At 28.6% G+C, this 24193-nt stretch overlaps 4 protein-coding genes across 5 annotated transcripts in view; 2 read left to right on the top strand and 2 right to left on the bottom strand.

The window, feature by feature from the left end:
- LOC101500097 (cytochrome P450 736A117-like) overlaps positions 1-2143 on the top strand; it is a 5113-nt gene extending 2970 nt beyond the window's left edge. Inside the window, exons 2-3 of one of the 2 annotated variants that reach the window (XM_027330979.2) lie at positions 472-1119; positions 1588-2143. In XM_027330979.2, the coding sequence (XP_027186780.1) occupies positions 472-1089 (618 nt within the window). In that variant the 3' untranslated portion in view covers positions 1090-1119; positions 1588-2143. Of the gene's footprint in view, positions 1-471 lie in introns of both variants that reach the window. The other variant, XM_004515799.4, reaches the window with a different exon arrangement.
- A 3481-nt stretch (positions 2144-5624) lies between these two features.
- On the bottom strand, positions 5625-9977 carry LOC101499779 (proline transporter 2-like). Its single transcript, XM_012711941.3, has 8 exons — positions 9743-9977; positions 9343-9567; positions 8704-8798; positions 8407-8593; positions 8177-8301; positions 7315-7530; positions 6144-6374; positions 5625-5854 (listed from the first exon to the last, which is right to left on the bottom strand). Exons 1-8 carry the CDS (start codon positions 9861-9863, stop codon positions 5705-5707), a joined length of 1350 nt encoding a protein of 449 aa, XP_012567395.2. The 5' UTR covers positions 9864-9977; the 3' UTR covers positions 5625-5704.
- Positions 9978-14285: 4308 nt separating this feature from the next.
- On the bottom strand, positions 14286-17217 carry LOC101499476 (proline transporter 2-like). Its single transcript, XM_027330958.2, has 8 exons — positions 16897-17217; positions 16526-16750; positions 16028-16122; positions 15732-15918; positions 15504-15628; positions 15163-15378; positions 14789-15019; positions 14286-14660 (listed from the first exon to the last, which is right to left on the bottom strand). Exons 1-8 carry the CDS (start codon positions 17015-17017, stop codon positions 14511-14513), a joined length of 1350 nt encoding a protein of 449 aa, XP_027186759.1. The 5' UTR covers positions 17018-17217; the 3' UTR covers positions 14286-14510.
- Positions 17218-21216: 3999 nt separating this feature from the next.
- Positions 21217-23875, top strand: LOC101499157 (28 kDa ribonucleoprotein, chloroplastic). Its single transcript, XM_004515798.4, has 4 exons — positions 21217-21765; positions 22189-22290; positions 23125-23412; positions 23610-23875. The coding sequence occupies exons 1-4, from the start codon at positions 21313-21315 to the stop codon at positions 23673-23675; spliced, it is 909 nt and encodes a 302-aa protein (XP_004515855.1). The 5' UTR covers positions 21217-21312; the 3' UTR covers positions 23676-23875.
- The last annotated feature ends 318 nt before the right edge of the window (positions 23876-24193 follow it).

Below are 24193 nucleotides of genomic sequence, written 5' to 3' on the forward strand. Positions count from 1 at the left end.
TTATTGGTTAGGTATTCTTGTCTAGTATAATAATGGAACCTTTATTGGTTTCATATAGAAAAGGAATCACATCGGATTAATTAAAATGATATTTGAGACACCACTGGACGTTTTTTTTTATTCTCCATACTTTCTAAATGCCTGATGTAGTTAGAGTCTCCATAGACAATGAACTTTAAAAATAAAATGAATAATATCAATTAATAATAAATGTATGACAAATCATAAATAATTATATATAATATTAATAATTAATTTATTCACTTTTCCAACTTTTGAATTTAATTTATTGAATTTAATAAGGGTGTATATGCCTTCCAAAATAATTGTATATTTATGCATACGTAGGCTTCAAGATAATAAAAACATTTAAATATTGCAAATACATCTATCTCTATTTTCAAGATCTTGATCTAAAGTTGGCTTTAGATCTGACTAAATGTTGACCATTGATGTATTTTTTATCCCCAGGACATGTTTTCTGCAGGTACAGACACTATATCCACATTGTTAGAGTGGGCAATGACAGAACTATTAAGACATCCAAATGTGATGAAGAAATTGCAAGAAGAAGGAAGAACTGTGGGTGGTGATAGAACACACATAACTGAAGATGATTTAAGCAACATGAAATACTTAAAAGCTGTGATTAAAGAAACACTTCGACTACATCCTCCAATCCCATTACTAGTCCCTCGAGAAAGCAGAAAAGATATCAAACTAAAAGGTTACCACATTGAAAGAGGAACTCGAGTAATTATCAATGCTTGGGCTATTGCAAGAGATCCTTCATATTGGGATCAACCTGAAGAGTTCAAGCCTGAGAGATTCTTGAATAATTCAATTGATATTAAAGGGAATGATTTTCAATTGATTCCATTTGGAGCTGGGAGAAGGGGTTGTCCTGGGATAGTGTATGCTATGGTTGCTAATGAACTTGTGTTAGCTAACCTTGTTCATCAATTTAACTGGACATTACCTGCTGGTGTTCTAGGGTTGGAGGCCATAGACATGTCTGAAACTGTAGGCTTAACTATGCACAGAAAAACTCCACTTGTGGCTGTTGTGGTCCCTAATAGTAACAGCTAAATGAGGGAGTATGGGAGCAAGAAGGACAAAGTAAGTTCTCATATTAGTAAGAGTTTAATGGCATAATACTCTTGGTGTTAAGGAAATACAAACGGTTGATTATGTAATTATTTTATGATATGATAATTACGATCATGTGATATGAGATAATATAAAATTAATGGTTTTAAGGTTTGTCAATGTAAAACTAGTTTATAATGATTCAACATAAGATATTTTTTTCAATCTCTAATATATTATTTAAAATAAAAATATTGATCATTGAATGGGTTTTACCAACAAATTCCAGCGCCAATTAATTGCACCGAACTAGTTTGTGGTTGCAACTTTTTGTGGCCAAGTACATCACATGAAATGTTTAGTAAGAACATAATTTATACAAGGCCAATTCATGAACAACAATTAATAAAGCCAAACTCAACCATATTATATAGCTCAAAAATAATTTGGGCCATAGTTAATTAACCTCTATTACTCTATATATCGCAATGGGTTCAGTAGGCAAGCTTTCTTACAAGAGGTTGAAAACCGAGGAAGAATTGGACGAAAAAATACAACTACTAGAAAGAGAAGTGAAAAAGGCAAAGGCGTGGCTTAAGCTTAAGGCTCTAGCCGGTAGGAGAAGGCCAAGGCTTCGTATTCCTGGCTTGAGGAGATTCATTAGAAAAAGAACCAAGTTTGTCTCTAAGTTCAAAGTATCTTGGCGTAAGACATTGAAAAAATTGAAGAACGGACAGAGTCACATGAATGATCTCTTTGGGGGTAATTTTCTGTTTATGCAGGCAAATCCTATTCCTTTTGGATGCAATCACAAACCTCATTGATTATGGCATTCACATATTAAGGTAAACTATTTTGACCATATATTACATTTCTGCAAGAGATGTGGAATTTCATATCAATGGTTTTGTCTTTGTTAGCAAAAACGTAGACATTTGAGAAGCTAAGTAGTTGTAGTAAGATTGGACGGCATTCCATGTAATTGATCCGTGATTTGATATGTACCACTTTTTAATCTGATCGATGTTTAATAAATCTAGTGTTTTGTGGGCCATTTAACTTATCTGTAAATGGAAAAAGTTTGATATAAACTTAATAATCAATTGATACTTTTGAGAGGAATATAAATAGAGAGATCTTGTGTGATAAGTATGATACATTGATTGTATATATAATAGAATTCATTTAGAAATTTCAAAAATATATTTGAATATTGTTGGTGTAGTTCCTTTTTTAAATGGGAGTACACGTACATCAATTAAAAAAAGGAGAATGTTTGTTTTCATAAAGATAAATTTAAAAGAAACCAAAGAATGCGTTTTCGTATGCAATACTCTTCGTACTAAATTGCAGTACTTTTAGAAAAACGTGTGTTTGATTTTGGGCCAAGTCCATATTGTTTGTGTTGAGTGGCATGATAAGTAGAGAGTGCCGTGACGTGAGAGAAGAGAAAAAATATCGATGGTGGATGGTTGTTTATCAAATTTGTTTTCTTTTTTAGTATATTATTCTTTATATAAAATTTGATATTTTCTAATATATTTCATTAATAATTTTGTCTTTTCTTTGAATCAAATTGTTATACCACTTTTATGGAGGTGATATATGTAATATGGTTCTAAAATCGAATGATGATTCTTAGATATTATTCTTCGCTAACGTTACTAATAAAAAGATTTACACATTGATAGTGAAAGCTTTTTTGGTCTAGATTATAGTTGATCGGACTAGGAATTGGTGGCAGATCGAGTGAGGATCTATGAATCAGTTATATAATTAAATCAGTCAAAATAAGTGTGATTCGGTCGAAACTGCAATAATTGATGACTGGATTGGTTTACAGAACTAAACCGATTACAAACAGGACATGACAAAGTGTTTGGACTATTGACAAACCATAATATATATTACTTAATACAATGTATTAGTATTAGTATATTAGTTCATGTTTAAATCGTGTTCTAACTTTTCTTTTTCATCCTGAATCATGTTCCAGCTATTAATTAATCGTTTATAATTCAACTGTTATAGCATGATTTTCATTATTAATTTTTTAACTAATTCTAAGTCTCCTGTTAGTTTTGTTTTTAACTAAAATTGCACATTCGATATTTTTTAATTAAAATTGAAAATAATATATATTTTTACGAGTTTGAATTGTCATATTCAATTATGTAATATTTTTTTTATAACGATTAAGTTGTACAACAGAATCAACTTATTCAATCTAATTCTGTTATGCTATTTGATCAGTGACTTATTGAATCAATACTTTGGCAAAATTGATAACCGGTTTGGTTTTTAAAATATTGGTCTAGACTATATGTGGTTTTTTATCCTTATTTTAAAGGGGTTTCTATGATATAAATTTAGGTGTCATATTTTGTTTCATTTTCTAGATTATTGCTATTGTTATTTGTGTTTGTTTTGCTTTGTTATTTTTCAGTTCAAGTTCCACAAAAAAAGAGATAATTTAACAAGCTCCGAAGATTTTGATGTGTGATCTAACCACAACAATTGGTATTAGAGTTTTAACTGTTTTCTCGAAATTATTTTGTGGGGAGCGGAGAAAGTTAATGCAACTTTTATCTTAAATTTTTTCATCAACTTGTACTTACTGAAGTCGAATGATAAGGTTGTTGATTGGTTGTTGATGAGTGAACCTTACTACACAAAAAGATGTATGAATCATAATATTTTCAACCACATAGTGTGGAGAAATATGTTAAATCATTATATGAGAAATAAACAAGATGTATTTGATAAAAAAAATTGTTATTAATCTTAAAACTTCAATAAAGGAAGTTGTTGACAGATCATTTGAATACTTTCTATATGAATAAACTCAATTGATAAAAATTCGAGAGCATTTCTCATTTTGCTTTAAGTACACGAAATGATTGTTTTGCACGGGTAAGAAAGAATAAACAAAATACATGTAGCCAAAATTCCATCTAAATAATAATAAAAATTTAATTAATAATAATTACTTGAGTATTTAAAAAAATCAAGTAATTATACATGATGATAAAAGTTACGATTGTATAAAGGGATAACAAATTCAACGGTCTTTATTGTTTGTGAATGTAAATTAATTTATACTCATGGTATAACTTCTTTTTTTATGTGTCTATTTTAAAGATCTTAATGTCAAGGTGAAGTATTACATTTTATTACTTCATTATTGTCAATGTAAGTGATTCAAAAAAATATATTAATCAATGTTACAATTGTATTTTTATTTCAATTATCTTCAAATAAATATAATGTGCCTAACTATGAAGTTATTATATTTCAGTAATATTATTTACTACAACAATGAATGATGAATATTATACAATGTTTATTAAGAATATTAAGTAAAATTATTATATTGCACAATCATGGGATTGATCTAAGATGGCTAATAGTTCAAAATAGATTGTTTGGAATAATTCAAATTTGATTTTTATTTTAAATAATTATTGATCAGATTTTATTTATCTATTGACAATTCAAAATTTTGGATGAATAATATATATGATATAAATTTTCAATTCAACGGTCTAATTTGATATTCGTCGACAGAAAAATACTTGAAAATCACAAAAATAATCTATTAATAATAATTTTCAATGATATAATGATTTTTCATAATGAACGAGTTGTACAACTCAATTGATTTGGATTTTATCACGCGTTCTACAAATGACCCATTAACTTAGTATCTTGATTGAGTCGATGGCGGATCAATGTTTAAAACACCTGTTTAGACTACCTGTTTTCTACCTTTATTTTGAGGATGTTTTCAATATAAAAATTGAGGTGTGACATTTATAGCCTTGTCTACTTTATTGTTATTTTTATGTTTGTTTTGCGTGGTAATTTTCCGGTTCCACAAGAAAGAGGTGATTTTACGGCGTCAAAAAATTCCGCTGTATGATCTAATCCCATCCCAGCAAATAGATATTAGAGTTTCAACTCTCTTGTCGTAATTATTTTTTGGTGTGGGAAGAAAATTAATTCAACATATAAAGTGATCTTGAATAATATATTAAATATTAAAACTCTTTAATAATATATTAAACCATAAACGGAAAGTTAATGTTCTCTCATGATTTTAGTTAAACTTTAAACAACAAAGTTTCGACGTTGTCCCGTCAATTAAAAATATTTATTATTTTAAAATTAAATTTAAATTCCACGTCATTATAGTTGTTTATGATTTACATATTATTTAAATGGTTATCATATAATTAAATTGCAACTCAAATTTAGACTGACATTTAATGTCAATAATTTTCAACACAGAGGATCAAATGTACAGATAAAAATGAAAATTGCAGATTTAATAAAATAGAAAATTAAAATTGCATTTTAGCCAAAAAAAAAAATCATTTTACAAAAGAAAATTCATTAATTGTTAGCGCTTTAATTTAAAACATGTATTAATATTAAACATTTTACGATGAATAAACTATTTATAACATTAAAGGTATATACTTGCAAAATTATATATAAAATTGCTTTACAAAATATTTAATACTAATAAATAATTTTCCTTATAAAAATAGTTGTTCCACTTTATTTTATTATATAGCACAAATCCATACATATAGTTGATGAATTGGGCAAATCATGCATCGGCAAAGAAGTGATATTTTTGGATGTTGTTAACTATCAAGCGAACCGCTGAAATTGTGGTTGCTATTGTAAGTAAAGAAGCAAATATGATGTTAATCCAGTGCCACACCTTCTTCTCTATCCTAGCTGTCTTTCCCTTTACCTAAAATTGTCGCAAAAGGAACAAACAAATTACTCACAATAATAATAATAATAATAATATATTTGCATTTTCAACTCTTAAATTATGAGATAGATGAATACACTTAAAATATAAAATAATTTTACACTGATATTCAATAAGAGTTATCCATTTTATTATGTCTTATTATAAAAACAAGGTAAAATGGCAAAATATATAAATTTTGTTGCATGTCAATGTAAAACCATATATCCAATTTTCTCTTAAATTATAGAGGTTTTATTTTATATTTAGAGAAGGAGATAGTAACCTTGATAAAGAGCATGCTTGGGAACATGAAGGTGAGGGGAATGAGTGAAAATGAACCTAACAAGTTTACAAAGTCACCAATAAAAGGAAATGCAGCCGCAAAGAATGTGTTTCCAGTATAGAAGAACATCCGCAGGAGAAATAAGCGTAACAAATTATTCCCTGAATGCATAGTTTTGCCAATTTCTAGAAATTTTGTGTCCAAAGCCTCGTGGATTGGTGCCGCAAACAACTGCATTTATTTTAAAGGAAAATAAAGGTGTTCTTCAATTAGGTAATGTGTATATACTCAAATTTGAAAAGAAAATAATAGAATGTCTATATGAAAAAATTATTCAGCCACAAACATAGCTATTACATCATCCATGGAAGTCCTCTAATTTGAGTTTCACAAATAATTTATTTATAATTTTTTAATATTAGTGTTTAATCAACACTGAATTTCTTCACTTTCGTATTGTGTGAAAATTTAATAAATGTATTTTACATATAACTTTAAATAATTTTTGATTGAGTTGAATATATTTTTAAACTTTAAATATTTATTATTTTAGTTCTTATAAAATAAAAATATCATTTTTACTCCTTATGTAATTATCCAACAAAAAGATTTTATTTTTACTAAAATAAAATATGTTTAACTATTTTTTAATTTTAAAATTTATGAATTATTTTTTGAAAACAATATTTAGAATATTATAAAAAGTTCTTTCATAAAAATTTAAATTTTTTGTACTTCTTATGAGTCAAAATGAATTTTTAAAATATAAAAAATTTAAATAAAAAGTAACAAAATTATGAATTTAAAAATTGAATTTTGATTTTATTTTTTGTGAATGAAATTTTTAAAATGTTCATGCATACAAAAATTCATTTAAAAATATATTTTAATTTAACAAGAAAGACTAAACTATATAATAATTTTATAAGAATTAAAATTATAAAACTAAAATTTTATAAAAATTAAAAACATATTTGATCATATATTTTAATAATATTCATTTACTTTAATAGAGACCCATGTAAAATGAGAGAGGATATCCTTTAATCGACATCATTCTCCATAAACACATAAATATTTAATTTGGTGAAATATCGATGATCCTAGAAACTCTTTGAATTGAATGCACATAGAACATGTTGATGGCAATATGGTAAAATATTATACTTACATGTTGGGAAAATATGGACTGCAGGAAGACGACAACATTAATGAGCACATTGATCCATCTTGGACCACTTAAGTTTTCAGGAAGATATGAGGAGACCATTGACCCATAAGCCCAATAACCGACTATAGTAACACCATAATAGAACAAAACTCCCATTGTATATTGCGAGTATAGGGCCTTCCTCATGTTCTTCACAGCTGGTTTACGCAAAGTGGACTGTATACTTATTCATTTACCAACAAACACGATTTAGGCAACACACAAAAGGTGGAAAAAATATTTACTTTTGGCAAAACTACACCAATTTTATTTTAACTTTATTTGAAGTTATACTAATCAATAATAAAGTTTTAACATGTTGTCATGAGATGAAATATGAACTATTTCATGAGAGTTTAATTTTATAATTTTGAAAGATAAAATTTAAGTTTCTTTTAAAACAATTGCAAAATAATAATTAGTGTGATTTTAATTATAATATTTTCTTTTTTTTTCTCTCCCTATTTTTAACAAAAATTTTAGATATATATTATTTTTTAAGTATCAAGTAAATCATTTATCTTTAAAAATATTTATACAGTTGAACCGACTTTTATTTTACTTCATTTTTGTTATAAATTTGTTACCAAAAATCTTAGTTAGCCATTCAAAAAAGTAATTACATCTTCAATTCATCAAGATATCATCTAAATTACATAATAACTCTTACAAATATGATGCAAGATACAACATAAGTAAATGATTAGTGGTGTAATTTTAACTCTTACAAATATGATGCAACATACAAAATAATGTAAATGATTAGTGGTGTAATTTTGTCTTTAATTTAATATTTAAGAAAGTATACAAAATATGATATGACCTGTATCTCGGGAAGCATGCCACTAGTGTTGGTAACAATGATGACAGAAATGGCACCAAAACCATTGAACACCTTTTCCACTTTGCTTCCACCAATGCTGAAATCTTTCTTTAAATTTGATTTTCCTTCCAATAATAATAAGAACAGATGAAGTGAGCTTAATTTAATGCTAGTATGCTACTTAACTATGGTTTGAAAATAAAGCTATAAAAACATAATGTTTTATTTACCATCTTTGACAACAACAAATAGAAGAAATACTATGTATACGATTGTGATCACCGCAGAAGCTCCAATCCAATTTTTCATTGCAGATATTGTTGGGATGCAGAAGGAAAACGTGAAGTATGCTATTCCTGTCATCACTATATAGTATTGTAGCCTCAATGGAGAATCACTAAATTCTGAGTTGATTTCCTATCATTAAATCAATCATTTTTTTCTCAAAATTGACACTGAATTTAGTAGAATTATAATACATTTATGGTAATTATAAAGAACATAATATATTTGTAGATTTTATTTACCTTAAGTGCCTTGCCTCCGAGGAGAATGAAACCCATGTTTCCAAGTAGAAGGGTCAAAAATTGAGAAATCCATGTGATGTGATACAACTTTTTTCCTAGAAAAATTAAGGAGTAATTCTATTAAGAATCTCTTTCAACCAGGAACCGACACGAATCTAGAAATCAATCAAACAGGATTGTATTTTTTTTTTATTGATAAAGATTATATAAAATTATTACTATCATATTTTAAAATTAATATAATTATATGAATATAATAATGAATTTGTACGAGGAGAGAGGTTGCGGCCCATCGTTAAACCTTTGAATATTTAGTACTATCAAAGTTTCAAAATTAAGAATATAGAAGATAACTGTTAGTCAGTACTATTCTAATTTTAAATATAAACAAAAATATAATTAAAGAAAATTAATTTATCTAATTTAATATTTGGAAAATATATAATGATTTGATTTATATTTGGAAGTTGATTGAGGTTAAGTAATAGTTTATAGGAAAAATAAAACATGACTTTTCATTAAAAAAAAAAAATCCGCATTTATGATCTAGGCCATGATATTATTTAATTGTAAGTGTATGCAATATCTGAAATGGGAAATGTGAGGTGATGGAGAGAGAAATTGATATGAAAAACTGACCATAAACAAATCCCATGAGATCTCTGTATCTGATGAATCTACGACCATCAATGAAATGAAACTCTGCCAATAGCCAATTGACATATGCTGTGTAGAGTCCAACAAGAAGAAGCAATATAACACCCCAAATCCAACCCAATGGAACCATAATCAAGTTAGAAAATGTAAATATCCACCCACAGTTGAAGGTTATCACCAGCATCAACCCCACTTGTTGCCATGAATCTGCAATTATAATTATTGTTAGTTAGAGAAAACATTTAGCGTTCACTTATCATTATTCATTATTTATCCTTGAATGACTAATGAACTAAAACAGAGTAATTTACATTAAAAAAAACACTAACAAGAAGAGAAAAATGAAAAGATTTTAGCTGAGAATAGAAAGATATAGTAATACCTCGATCAGTAGTATGAGCAGAAGAAATGCCATAGGAATCATTTGGGGTAATCTTTTCTTGAGCATGTTCGAGGTTCAGAGTGAGAGAGTTCCCATTGCTTGCTCTTCCTTCCACTTCCATGATGAATCTTAGTTCAATCGAAAATGACAAAGATTTTGGTCCATAAATATCTAAAAGGTTGCTCCACAATATTGTGGAAGTCGATGTCAGACTCTAATAATTTGGTTAGATAAATGAGTGCCGCAAAACAACAGAAAAGGCTATATACTTATCCCGTCAAAATAATTCATATACGTAACTCATAAAAGTTTTGTTGCCACTATGATCAGTTGTACGAAAAGGTAACTCAAATTATGCAGAAAAATATTGAACTCCCAAAACATAATAGTAAAAGAGTTCTTAACATGTGTTAACAAGTTATAACTACAAAATATTGAATAGACCCCAAGATTTATATAGTCGAATGTACATTAAAAAGAATATATAAAAACATTATAATTAAAAGTTTGTTGAATACACCTAAAAGTTTATATGCTAAAATAGCCCTTCATATAAACTAGTAAGTGTATTTTAACATTTTCTTTACATAAATTAACAGACTTATTGAGAGATAATATTGAATTAATTTATCTAATATAAGTATAAATTAAGGTGAATACTTTGGTGGGAAGAAGCTCATTAGAGCTCCACACCGGACCACACGAACTTCTACTTCCAAGAATATGTATAGGGCTGCCCAAGGCCCAATCCCAAAAAATAAGTTATGTTGTTATTAAATAAGTTATTAATAAATATTTGTTAGGTTTTTATTTTTACCGAAATATTTGTTAGTTCTGTTGGAAAGTATGATGTTTTGAATATATTCTCAATGATTGAAATCAAGTTTGTGCTTAACTTCATGTTTTTATTTACAATTTTATTTTTAAGGATATAAATTAAGACAATAGTGAAGATCTATTTTAGCCTTTGGATAAATTTGTGAATTTAATATGTGGAAAAAATAAAACTAACTTTTGAGTCTATGAAAAAATTATTCGGGACATCTTAGTCACAAACTTTTTGGTACTTTCCATTTTTATTTATTTTTTAATTATAAAACTAAAAAAGAATAATCTTTTTCTAAAAATATTCACAAATAAAATTATCTATTAATGTTATATCATTATATCTAATTTTTGCTTAAAAACATCAATATCATTTTATAAATACACATATCTATTTCCTATAATAATTTTTTATTTATTTTTTCTTATATTAAATTACCAAATAATCATCTTAATTATTTTCAATTTTTGTCTCTTCTCGATCTTTCATTTATCAATAAAATAAAATATAAAGAAGGTAGTTGTCTCAGTTTAATTTTCACAGGAACCAAAAGTTATTTTTATGTTTTTTAAAGACTAAATTGGATCTTCACTCTTAATAACAATTTAAAAAAAAATTATAACAAAAATTTATGGTATTTTTAAATATCATAAATATTGTCTATACTAAATTTTACTTTTAATATATATATATGTGTGTAATAATAAACTATTTATTTATTTGTTTATTTATTTTTGTAAGGCGTTTGATTTGTATGTTATCATATTGCGTTTCCTAAAATTTTATTTTAAAATTTGTTTTAAATCTCCAAATATATTTTAAGGCTTCAAAGTTGAGCCAACCCTCAAATAGCAATCCAAAATTGACACCAAATAAGAAGGAAAAAAACTAATGATTTTTCAGAGTGGGTTTTTGTTTTGTGTTAAAAATATTTAAAATAAAAATCAGTTTAAGTTTTTAAATTTAATTTTGTGTTTATTTTTATAGAATGAAAAAATAGTTATTGACGAAAAATTATTGGCAAATAAAAACAATAATAATTGAAATGGTTAAAAATTAATTTAATACTAATTTTAATAATAGTGATTAAAAGAGTGGTCACATAATTGGAACTAAGTGGTTGTTAGAGTGGTGAGCAAAGGTCTCTGGTGGCCGACGATTACCAGTGGGGATCAAAGTGTTGGCCAACAGAGGTTAAAGCAGTAGCCAACGAGAGTTGAAGTCGTTGATGGTGGTTGACGTTAGGCATGGCAACGGGACGGGGCAGAGACGAATTTTGCCTTCTACATCCCACATTCGACTAATTGGAAAAAATCAGCACCCGCATCTGTTTCAAAGCGGGTGCAAAATTTAAGTCCTCATCCTCGTCTGCTACGGGGTTCGAGTTTTCCGTCCGCACCTACACCCGTTCATATATATATATATATATATATATAAATTTAATAACCGTATCTAAATTATAACTAATATAATAAAATAATTGTTATTAGACAATAATAAAATAAAAAATATTTTATAAGATAAGATTATGATTTTTAATATTTTTGAAAATATTAAGTATATTTAATATGTATATGTAAATACAATTTAAAAATTACATTAATATTACTTGCGGAGTTCGGGTGCGGGGTGAACATCACCACCCCAAATCCGCCCTCGCCCCCAAATTTTAATTATTTCAGAAAAAATCCGCACCCGCACCCACGCCTAATAAAAGTGGGTATCCGCGAATGCAAGTTATGTTGTCGTCCCTAGTTGAAATGATGATCGTCAACTATTGTTGGCCAAAGAGAGAGAGTTTGGAGGAGGCCGCAGTTGCAATCAACAAGAGTTGATGTGATTTGGATAGTGATTGACATTTGTTGTTGTTGTGGTGATCGACAATGTCGTAGCGGTGGCCTACAAAAGACAAAGTGGTTGCCAACAAGCATTGGAGTGACAGTCACTAAGTAATGGGTGATCAGAGTGATGACCGATAATTATTGGAGTGGTGGTCAGGAATTTTTGAAATATATTTGTCGTTGTAATGGTAGTTTTTTATTTTTTATAAACAAATGTTAATAACTAATAATTAATTAATTAGGGAGAAGAGGAGATCCAACATTCAACCTCCTACATTTAATTCCTTCAATGTCTCATTCCTTATCACAAGAAAACACCTTTAAAAAGAGTGGTACTCGGCAATAGTTTAGATGTTAGACAATGATCATTTGAAATGACATATTAGAATTAAAATAGAAATAAAAATTGTAAAACCTTATTTTTAGAATTTCATATTTTAGATAAAAAAAAATATTGATGTAAAAATCAATTTAACTTTAAAGCGGAACCACTCCAAACGAACCCTAGCCACCCACTATATGCCAGACGCTATGTGCTTTGGGATAAGCCCTTTATGAGATACAATTCATTATTGTTGAAAGTCTCTAGTTGTGAAAACCAGCCTTATATAGGAGAAGGAGAAACGTAAGGAATTAGTTTATCTCAAAGTGGAACTTTCACATGGATGGAAGGTTGAGTTGTTTATTAAATATGAGACTTCTAAAAGCTAGCCAGAACTAAATGATTCATTATTTTTTTATGTGAATATTTTGGTGCATCGAAACAATGTACGATTTATAGTAGATTGATGGTTTAAAATTACTCAAAACTCAAATAAATAACGGTCATACTTATTGAAAGTAGAAATTCACAATATTTATATTTAATATTAAGATATTGATTTGATTGATATGAATTTAATAAATTCTATTTTAAAAGATATATATTAGTTTTTTTCTTCTTCTTATTTTTATCATACAAATATCAATTAAATCACTTTCTCAATACTAAAAATAAGAAGGATCATGAACTTTTATTTTCATAAAATAATATTTGTCCTAATTAAAATTTTAAATAATTTCAAATAATAATTGAACTTTCACTCGTATCATCCTTAAATTAAGATTATATAATTTCAAATTCTTCGTAGAAGACACCGTTGTAATTAATTTTTAAATCTATAACTTGTCATATTGATAATAGGCACAAGTGGAACATCAGCTAACTTTGATATTTTTAATTTAATGTAAAAAAACACACAAAGACATTATAATAACGAAGAAAATCACATTTTATAATAAAATATAAATAAAAGTATATCTGAAAAGTTAATTTATCTGAGCTAATTATAATTCCAGTAATATAAATATAAACAAATTTGACACTTTCTACCCATACATAATCTTAAAACTCCTAATAGCAATGATAGTTAAAGTAGTAATTGTTTAAAAGCTAAACAAGGATAAAACATTTTATCTAATTTTGATTTCATGCTTAGCAAAGTGATGAAAAGATAGATATTTTGCCAACAGAACATTCTTAAATTTCACCTTGGGTATTTCATTAACATTTGATAAAACAATTGGTTACTTTTACAATATGGTTACAAGATTTGGTTCCATATGCCCCCGATTGAAGTTGTCTCAATTGTCACAACTTTTTTCAGCGTTTTGAATTTTTGAATACACAATTAGTCAATAACATTTTTTTTAATCTTTTTGAAGTGCTTATCATTTTATTAGATATTGGAATGAAACCAAAGTCTTCTCGAGTTTCTTTTCATAATGCCAATACTCAATTGTAGTCCAAAATATTGAAGCTCATCATAACTTTATCAGAAACATGTTAATTTAGCTTAGAATATTATGAGCAATGGTTTACCAGTTAAAAAGAGTCTAACCAAAAGAGGTGTGTTGATTAATACCTTGTTTCCTCATTGTAATGAGAAAGATGATGACATTGATAATGTTAATTTTTATCAGTTTCCCTTTGGAGGACTTAACCACAATGATACGGTGAATATACATTATTCAATTTTATATTGATTTTCTACAAAATACATATGTAAGCTCAATTTTATTTCTTACTGAAACTAAGGCATATAGTTATTGAAATGAGCAATCATGCATTGGCAAAGAAGTGATATTTTTGGATGTTGTTGATTATCAACCTAACAGCTGAAATTGTGGTTGCTACTGTAAGTAGAGAAGAAAAAACAATGTTGATCCAGTGCCATGCCTTCTTCTCTGCTCTAGCTGTCTTTCCCTTCACCTAAATTTGAAGTCAAAAGTATAAACAAATAAGTTCTTAAAAAAAGTTCAAAATTAGATTTGTATATCTGTATTTTTATTACTTTTACATTTAAAAAATGTATATTTATTAGAGATGGAGATAGGGACCTTGATGAAGAGCATGCTTGGAAACATGAAGGTGAGGGGAACGAGGGAAAATGAGCCCAACAAATTAACAAAGTCACCCATAAAAGGAAATGCAGCAGCAATGAATGTATTCCCTGTAAAGAAGCACACTCTTATGAGAAATAAGCGTATCAAATTATCCCCTGAATGCATAGCCTTGCCAATTTCTAGAAATTTTGTGTCCAAAGCCTCATGAATTGGTGCCACAAACATCTGCATTTTTATAAATCAAATAAAGACACCCATTAGTTGGTTAATTGTATACATACACAAATTCAATTAAGCATCACAATAAATGTACATAACAATTAACACATCTTAAAACTGGCTATATGGTAATTAAAACATATACTTACATGTTGGGAAACTATGGACTGCAGAAAGACAATGATATTAACAAGCACATTGATCCATCTAGGTCCACTTAAGTTTTCAGGAAGATACGAAGATACCATTGAGCCATAAGCCCAATATCCTAGTATAGTAACACCATAGTAAAACAACACTCCCACTGTGTATTGTGAGTACAGAGCCTTCCTCATGTTCTTCACAGCTGGCTTACGTAGAGTGGACTGTATATTTATTCATTTACCAAAAAACATATAGTAATATTACATCTACTGTTCTAAAATAAATGTGGTTTCAAATTATTTCTCATAAATTTAAGAAATAAATTATTTTGTAAAAGAGATATTACCTGTATCTCAGGAAGCAAGCCACTAGTGTTGGTAACAATGATGGCAGAAATTGCACCAAAACCATTGAACACCTTCCCCACTTTGCTTCCACTAACGCTGAAATCCTTGTTTGTATTTGATTTTCCTTCCAATAATAATAAGAATAGATGAGGTGAGCTTAATTTAATGCTAGTATGCTACATAATCATGATTTGAAATTAAAGCTGAAAACAGAATGTTTTATTTACCATCTTTGACTACAACAATCAGAAGAAATACTATGTATGCGATTGTAACAACTGCAGAAGCTCCTAACCAATTTTTCATCGCAGACATTGTTGGGATGAAGAAGGAAAACATGAGATATGCTACTCCTGTCGCCACTATGTAGTATTGTAGTCTCAATGGAGAATCACTAAATTCTGAGTTGATTTCCTATCATTAAATCAATCACTTTCTCTCAAAGTTCACAGTGAGTTTAGTAGAATTGTAATACATTTATGGTAATTATAAAGAACATAATATATTTGTAGATTTTATTTACCTTAAGTGCCTTGCCTCCGAGGAGAATGAAACCCATGTTTCCAAGTAGAAGGGTCAAAAATTGAGAAATCCATGTTATGTGATACATCTTCTTTCCTAGAGAAATTAAAGACTAATTTCATTAAGAAAATCTTTCAAAGTTTCAATTAAAAGTTAGAAGATATGATTGAAGTTAATTAGTAGTAGCTTAAAGGCAAAAGTGAGACTTTTAAAAAAGTGATTGACAGTAAAAAATATAGATTTTAATTTTTGTTTTATAATTTAAAATACTAAACTTAAATCTAAACTATTTAATTTAATCTAATGATGATCCACGGCAACGTGGGACCATCTCTAATTGTATAGAATTTCAATCCCACGATATTATAGTTTTTAACATATGTGGCAATGATTTAAGCCACACCATCATTTAATTGTAATCCTTGGCAATATTGAAAAAGAAATATAAGTTTGTAGCGTTGACTAAATTCAAAACCTTGGAGAGATATGAAAAACTGACCATAAACAAATCCCATGAGATCTCTGTATCTGATGAATCTACGACCATCAATGAAATGAAACTCTGCCAATAGCCAATTGGCATAGGCTGTGTAGAGTCCAAAAACAAGAAGCAATATAGCACCCCAAGTCCAACCCAATGGAATCATGACCAAATTAGAAAAAGTTAATATCCACCCACAGTTGAAGCTTGTCACAAGCATCAACCCCACTTGTTGCCACGAATCTGCAAAAATTATAATCACTTTTGTCATCATTAAAGTACAAATTATAATCATTATTCTAGTACACTTAATGAACTAAAACAGGGTAGTTTACATAAAAATAAATAAAAAATAGAAAATAAAATTTAGCTATAATAAATAAAAATACCACTGTCGATAGTATGAGCAGAAGAAAGGCCATAAGAATCATTCGGAGTAATCTTGTCTTGACCATGTTCGAGGTTCAGAGTGAGAGAGTTGTCATTGCTTGCTTTTCCTTCTACTTCCATAGTGAAACCTTAATTCAATTGAAAATGACAAAGGTTTTGGTCCTCAAATATCTTAAAGGTTGGAGCACGAAACGTGGAAGTCAATGTCAAACTCAAATAAACATGGAAAGACTAATTAGTGCCTTCAAGAGAAGGAAAGTTATTTAATTTGTAATCATGTCTTGAACCATTAATATCTTTTAAGACTTGTTTTTGTCGTTGAGTGAAGAGTAACTATTTCCAACTTTTATTTGAGAAAAAAACAAATTATTTGATTCTCTTAATGCAAGCAGTGAAAGATAGACAAAAGTTAATATTTAAGCAATGTAAGATATTTTTAAAATTCAATATATATTAATGATTTCTTTATAAAAATACTTTTATTTAATTATCAGTAAAAAAAACGAAATTTATTTTTCTCTTGCTTATATTCAATAATTATTAGAGTAAGTGTGAAAAATAACACACACTTGTGACAAATTCATTGTTCCAACTATTTTTTTAATACTTGTAAATTTTGTCACGAGTCTTGTAATAAGAGATGGATGGAGTATAAGAGCTCTTTCGATTACATCCATCCATGCCTAAATGAAAGGCGAAATAATCCGTTGAGTGAAAATAGCTTCGTGGCACTTCTTCCACTCTTCAATTTTAGTCCTTTTAATTTTCGATATATATATTAAAAAATAATAAATTTAGGTTAGTTTAATTTTTTTTTATCTTTTAATTATTAAGTAAAAATAAAGTTCATTTCATACTTATTTTTGAATTTATAAGGATACAAAAGAAAAAACATGATTAGTTGTATTTTTGTTTTTTAAAAGAATCAAAGTTTTGAGACAAAAATAAAATATTTTAAAAAAAAGGGATAAAAAGTAGATGGAATAAATTAAAACATATTAAATGAATTTTGTGCAAAAAAATCCCTAATTGAATCGTAAAATAATATAAATTATAAATATTCTTCTAAAAAAAGAGTAAAGACTTCCCGTAAATTATTGAAACAACCTAGTTATAATAACTAATATTCCAAAATGACCAAAACTAAAGTTATGGATAATGTAAAATGAAGGTTGCACGTAGAGGGCACTTTCGAAAAAACAGGCTCCTATCTAACTCCAAAATTACGGCGCAGCACGTGAACGGAGTTTCGATCGAAGGTACTGTGCTTAAGGATATACATGGGTGTAGGTTGATCAAAGGTGGTGTCCTTGGGTGTACATGGGTGCAGGTCGACCCGTCAACCCAATCACTCAATTCGATTTTTATCTGTATTTGGTCACTTTCGGGTCCGACCCAACTCAATCCGGTGAAACCCGCTTATATTTGGTTGAGCTAATGACTTTAATAATTTGAATCCGTCGACCCGACCCGATAATTAGTTATATATATATTTTTAAAATTTTATTTGGCAGTCCTAGTTATCCAATATTATTAACAACTGATTTTTATATGAATGCTGATACAAGGTATTCATGTGTTTAGACTAAATACTGAATTTTTTCTCGCAATTTAGCATTTAATTTGTTTTGGCCTTATAATCTCGTATATCCCTTTTCATAAAATTTGTATCTAATTTTTGTTACAGTTTTACATAATAAATGTATAAACGAAAAACTTATGATTATGTTTATAATGAATTTAGTTTAAATTTTTTACATTTATTAAATACAATTTTTTTTAGTTAAATACTACTCATTTTCGTTAAATACAATACATTTGAGTTAGATACTTTTATTGAATTTATTTATATATTTGAAGATTGTTAGATTTATTCTTTTGTAGTAAGAGGTTGATGATTTTTTTAAAAGAATTGGATGATTTGATTGAAATTTTATAATTTTTAAGACTTCAAGTACTAAATATATTTTTCCGTAAAATAAAAAATAAGTTATTGTTTATGTATAACCCGTCAACTCAACCTAACTCGTTCTTGATCGGGTCAGTTTGGTTCGAGTTAAATGAAAAAATACAAATTTAAAACTTAACTCAGCTCAAAGATAATTGATTGAGTCAGAAATCGAATTTTGTCAAAATCAGTCCAACACAACCCACGTACACTCTAGGTGTAGTTGATGGACAAGGGACTTCTTTGTGGAATTGCAAAAACATATGTCGGGGTTATTTAAGCCTACAACTACATATTCCGGTGCTCTTTGACAATAATTGCATAAAGAACAAATAGAAAAATATGTTCAAATCAACTAATAATAATTTATTAAAGTAACCTAAAATTAAAATATTCCTGGTGGATAAAAATATTGAATGCCGCCTGCAAATGAAAGACTATTCAAATGGAAAAGATTCAAAACATGTGACATCATTAAGAGAAAATAGTCAATCGTGGATTATTGTTATTTTTGGAAAAGAACTAAAAGAAATATATTTCTGAACACAAGACGTGTCAATAATATAAGAATAATGCTGTGTAGTGAGAGAATGGTCTCGCGAATATCACGAAGGTACGAATGTGTGATTTAACAACTGAGAAAAAAATGACAGTACGAGTTTCACGGAAAATATGGCAAGTAGCAAATAAGATTGTTTCCCTTAGCTTCGTGATGCACTCGTGAAAATCACTCTCGTGACATTAAGCATTGACCATAATATTTAATTATTTATTTAGAAATATTAAAATAAAATAAACTTTTAAGTAGAGTAACAGATTTATATTAAGTCGAGATTCAAATTTAAAAAGTAAATCTTGATACATATGACTTTGATCTTTTTACATATCAAACTTAAACATAACAAAATAAAAAGGTTGAAGACACTATTGACTCATATTATAATGAGATTATTATTATTATTTAATCAATATCATGAGAGTAATTTAATATTATTTACAGTTTGATTGACAATAAACTTTTTTTGACGAATAAGTCTCGATTTGTATAGTCTAAAATATAATTGGAAATAACATTATTTCAAACACTCTACCATTTTGTTATTTTTATGTTACTAATTTGAATGTTGTGAGTTTGTTTATAAATTAATCGTTTTTAATTTTAACGGTTTTAAATTTGTATAGTTATCGATCGATATATTTTATTAATTTAAATAAATGAATGCAATTTTTTAATAAAACAATATAATTTAAATATAAAGGAAGCACACTAACTTTTTCATACAAAATTAATGTGCAATAATTTAAATATAATGGAAGCACAATTTGAAATTAAAATACAAATATTTTTAACCTTTCTACAAAAGGAAGAAAGTTTTTTATGCATGAACAAACTCATATGAAGATTTAAAAGCCCTTTAGTGTAGGATATGGACACCTAAATAAACTTCAAGATCTTTAGCAACATTAATCCCCAACTCAAAGCTCAAGAAAACTGGCAACATCACCCCCTATATTGTTGGAGAAAAAACTTGGAACTTGTTAAGGTTGATCTCTTCTAACTTGAAACACAACAAAAATCAAGCAAAATAGATATGATAAAAAGAACTTGCACACTAGATGCAAGTTGATTATCGTCAAGTATTTCATGCTGTTAATGTGTTTAAAGGAGTGAATAAGTTGTTACAAAACTAATAATATATTATCAACGGTATTGCATATGCTACAATGCATACAGAAATAGGCATAAATTGAGAAACTTGTTTGAATCATTGCATTTTTCACAACATTTTGATTTTGACTATCGTTGGTATTATTTTTTTAATTGAAGTGCTCAATGTCCAAAAGTAATTTTTTAAACTTATATATTCTCAAATAAAACTATTTAAAAGAGTTGCAATTTATTCACAAATATGCATTTTAAAGTACAGAAAACGACAATATACACGCTGTAAAAACAAAAACAAGAATATTATATTCATCAATTAGAAAAATAAATATATTTATTATGTTTTCATTGTACAGTAATAAGTTGTATGACTGATTATAGTAAGCACGGATCATATTAGATAATTGATTTCAAAATACATTTAATTCATATATATTATCATCAGTATAAATTATTTTTATATTATTAATCAATTACAGTGATTAAATCATTAAAAATATTTAATTTTTATTAATAATTATATATAAAATTATATGTATGAATGATTGTGGTGTGTTTGGTATGCACGAATAAACTAAAAAAACATATAAGATAACCCTCCCAATTGAAGAGTATTATAGAAGCCCATATTGCAAAAATGTAAAATGGAAAAAAGCCCAATAAGAAAATAAAGAAAGCATATAATAATAACACAAAAACCCTTACACTTGTTGAATCAAAATTCATTTCTACATTCCTACCCTTATCCACAACGTTACCATAGTCTTGTGTTGTTCCCTTCTTCTTCTTCTTCTCTCAAAGATGTCTATTATCACTTCCTTCAAATCCCTAACAATGGCAGAATCTTGCATACTCTCTCAACCTTCACTCTTCTACACCAAAACCAAATCCTCATTCATCTCAAATTCTGTTAAGAAACCTTTCAAGCTACAAAACCCATCATACAATTCTTCACGCTCTCTCTCCCTCATTGCTAGAAGAAGAAGAACACACCATTCTTCTCTTCTCACGTTCGTAGCACAGACTTCAGATTGGGCTCAACAGGAAGAACAAGAGGACGGAGCTGCTTGGGAGAATCAAGGTGAACCCACTTGGGGAAATGCAGATGTTAGTGAAGCTGAAACCAACCAAGTTGAGAGTTTTGAGGAACCATCTGAAGATTTGAAGATTTTTGTTGGGAATTTGCCTTTTGATGTTGATAGTGAGAAATTGGCCTTGCTTTTTGAACAGGTTGGGACTGTTGAAATTGCTGAGGTAAATTCTTATCTTTTGGTTTTCAATTTCAAATATTATGTCTAATTGTGTATTATTGATGTTATACTGTTGTCTATGAAGCACTTACACAGACACATATAGTAATAATTTAAGAAAATATATGAAATTAACTGTTGGTATCTAAATATGAGTTGTAACACTATAAACCGAGTTTCATTGTTTGCGATTTATCCATTTTATCTTTTGTACTCAGTTGTTCTAACACTAAAGTATACACATTTAATAATTTAAGAAAATGTAAGTGATTGAATGTAATCATATGTGTCTGTGTTATGTTGGTCTTAGATTGTTTTATAGGTGTCTGACATGGGACACGCTTTGGATTTGAAGTGTTAGTGCTACATAGTATCTTATACTTATGGTAGAAGGTGTTTAAATGTGGCTCTTATGTTGTGATTTCAGGTAATTTATAATAGGGATACTGACCGCAGTCGTGGATTCGGATTTGTAACCATGAGTACAGTGGAAGAAGTTGAGAAGGCTGTGAACAAGTACAGTGGCTTTGTAAGTTTTCCTTTTATCTTGTCTAGTGTGTGACTGATTCAGCACTGAGAAGGGTTGTGAATTGTAATGTTATTAAATCTGTTGAAACGGGAAACATCTCTCAGAAAATGGAGAAAAAAAAAGAGAGGATGTTACCTGCAATGTGTCTTACAAAACATGAGAATTCTATCCAAGACACACTATGAAGAGGAAGCTAAACATATCAATCATATAGTTTAACATTTTCTTTCATTTAGAGTTGTAGACTACAATAGTTAATCAGGTTGTGTAAATATCCTTGCGAACCTTGTCAATGTTTACTTTTCAGTGTGTTTGAACTTTCAAAACTTATTTTTTTTATCTCATTTATCCTTTTAAGAAGCATGCCATTTACATTTATATTGTAGTATTGCACAGCTTGTATCTGCATCCAAATTGACGTTGTGAGGTTGGTCTTTGTACATTGTCGTATTTGTTCTAACAATGCTGCAATATTTTAATGGTGGCCAGGAGTTGGTAAAAATGCTTATGGTGGTTTTTGCTTCGTGAAATTTGATGATTTGAATATCGCTTGCTACCATATCTACTTATGCCTTAAACTGCGACCTCCATGCAATTTTATTTTAAAATTTATTTTTGTAACTATATATTTTTTATAGAACAGAATACAAACAAAATCTTTGAAATTTGTCTCTTATCACTTTGTTTGAATATGGAAGCCTTTCTGGATGTACCAAAGTGTTTTGATTTTCTTTTTTCCCAAAAGTATAGTGTATTATTAATATTTATATATTCTCTTGCTATTATTTTGGTTTGTGTAGTTGTTTTGAATCTAATTCACCCTTTCTGTGACAGGAATTAGATGGAAGGTTATTGACTGTTAATAAGGCCGCTCCAAGAGGAGTACGTCCCGAGCGTGCACCACGTGCCTTTGATTCCGGTTCCGGTTTAAGAGTCTACGTTGGTAACTTGCCATGGGATGTCGACAGTTCTCGCTTGGAACAAATTTTCAGCGAACATGGTAAGGTTGAGAGTGTTCGGGTAGTCTATGACAGAGAGACCGGTCGATCACGTGGTTTTGGATTTGTTACAATGTCTAGTGAGAATGATATGAATGAAGCCATCAGTGCTCTTGACGGTCAGGTGAGGCAGAAATTATTTCTTACTTAATCGTTGGTAACATAACATGTATCGGTAAATAAATGTGCTTAACCGAAGCAACAAGGTTTCTAGAGACTAATTAATGTTACTGAGACAATGTTGTGAAGAGGCATATGAGATGTTTGAATCATTACAAGGATTACATGTGTGATTAATTTTTTTTATTTTTCATATTGCAGAGCTTGAACGGGAGGGCGCTTAGAGTGAATGTTGCTGAGGAAAGGCCCAGGCGCAACTCTTTCTGAGTGCAAGAAATTTTCACTTTCAAAGTGAGTGTTGGCTGATTTATTTTTTTCTTTTTAATGGCTGAGGATACAATTTCAATTTTTTTATTTTCAGATGTTCCTTTTTGGCACATGGTTTCATATTAGATTTGCATATTTTGATGTTATTAATTAATGTCCACATGAAAATTATTAAGCTATGATTCCAATTTTAAAGGAAATCTCTCCAAATATCCCTCTCCCCCAGGAATTTATTTTGCTATTGATGAACTTAAAGAACTTGTCTTTCAGATAAATATTCCAATAAATTTTCTGGTTACTAATAAAGTAAGTTCAAGTTGTATTATTTTGAATGTTACCTAGCATCCGAGTCGGTCAATAAATTGTTACAGCGTTACAGTGTTGTAATAATCTCCTTATTTTATCTATTTATTTTTTATCTCCTATGGTAGTTTTTTTTGCCTTTTGCATGCAGATACAATGAAGTTTGTTAGAAATTAATCTCTCTTGGTTTGTGTATTGAGCCATGTTACAAAGTA

Source organism: Cicer arietinum, chromosome 7 (assembly GCF_000331145.2).
Source record: "Cicer arietinum cultivar CDC Frontier isolate Library 1 chromosome 7, Cicar.CDCFrontier_v2.0, whole genome shotgun sequence".
Classification (NCBI taxonomy): Eukaryota; Viridiplantae; Streptophyta; class Magnoliopsida; order Fabales; family Fabaceae; genus Cicer; species Cicer arietinum.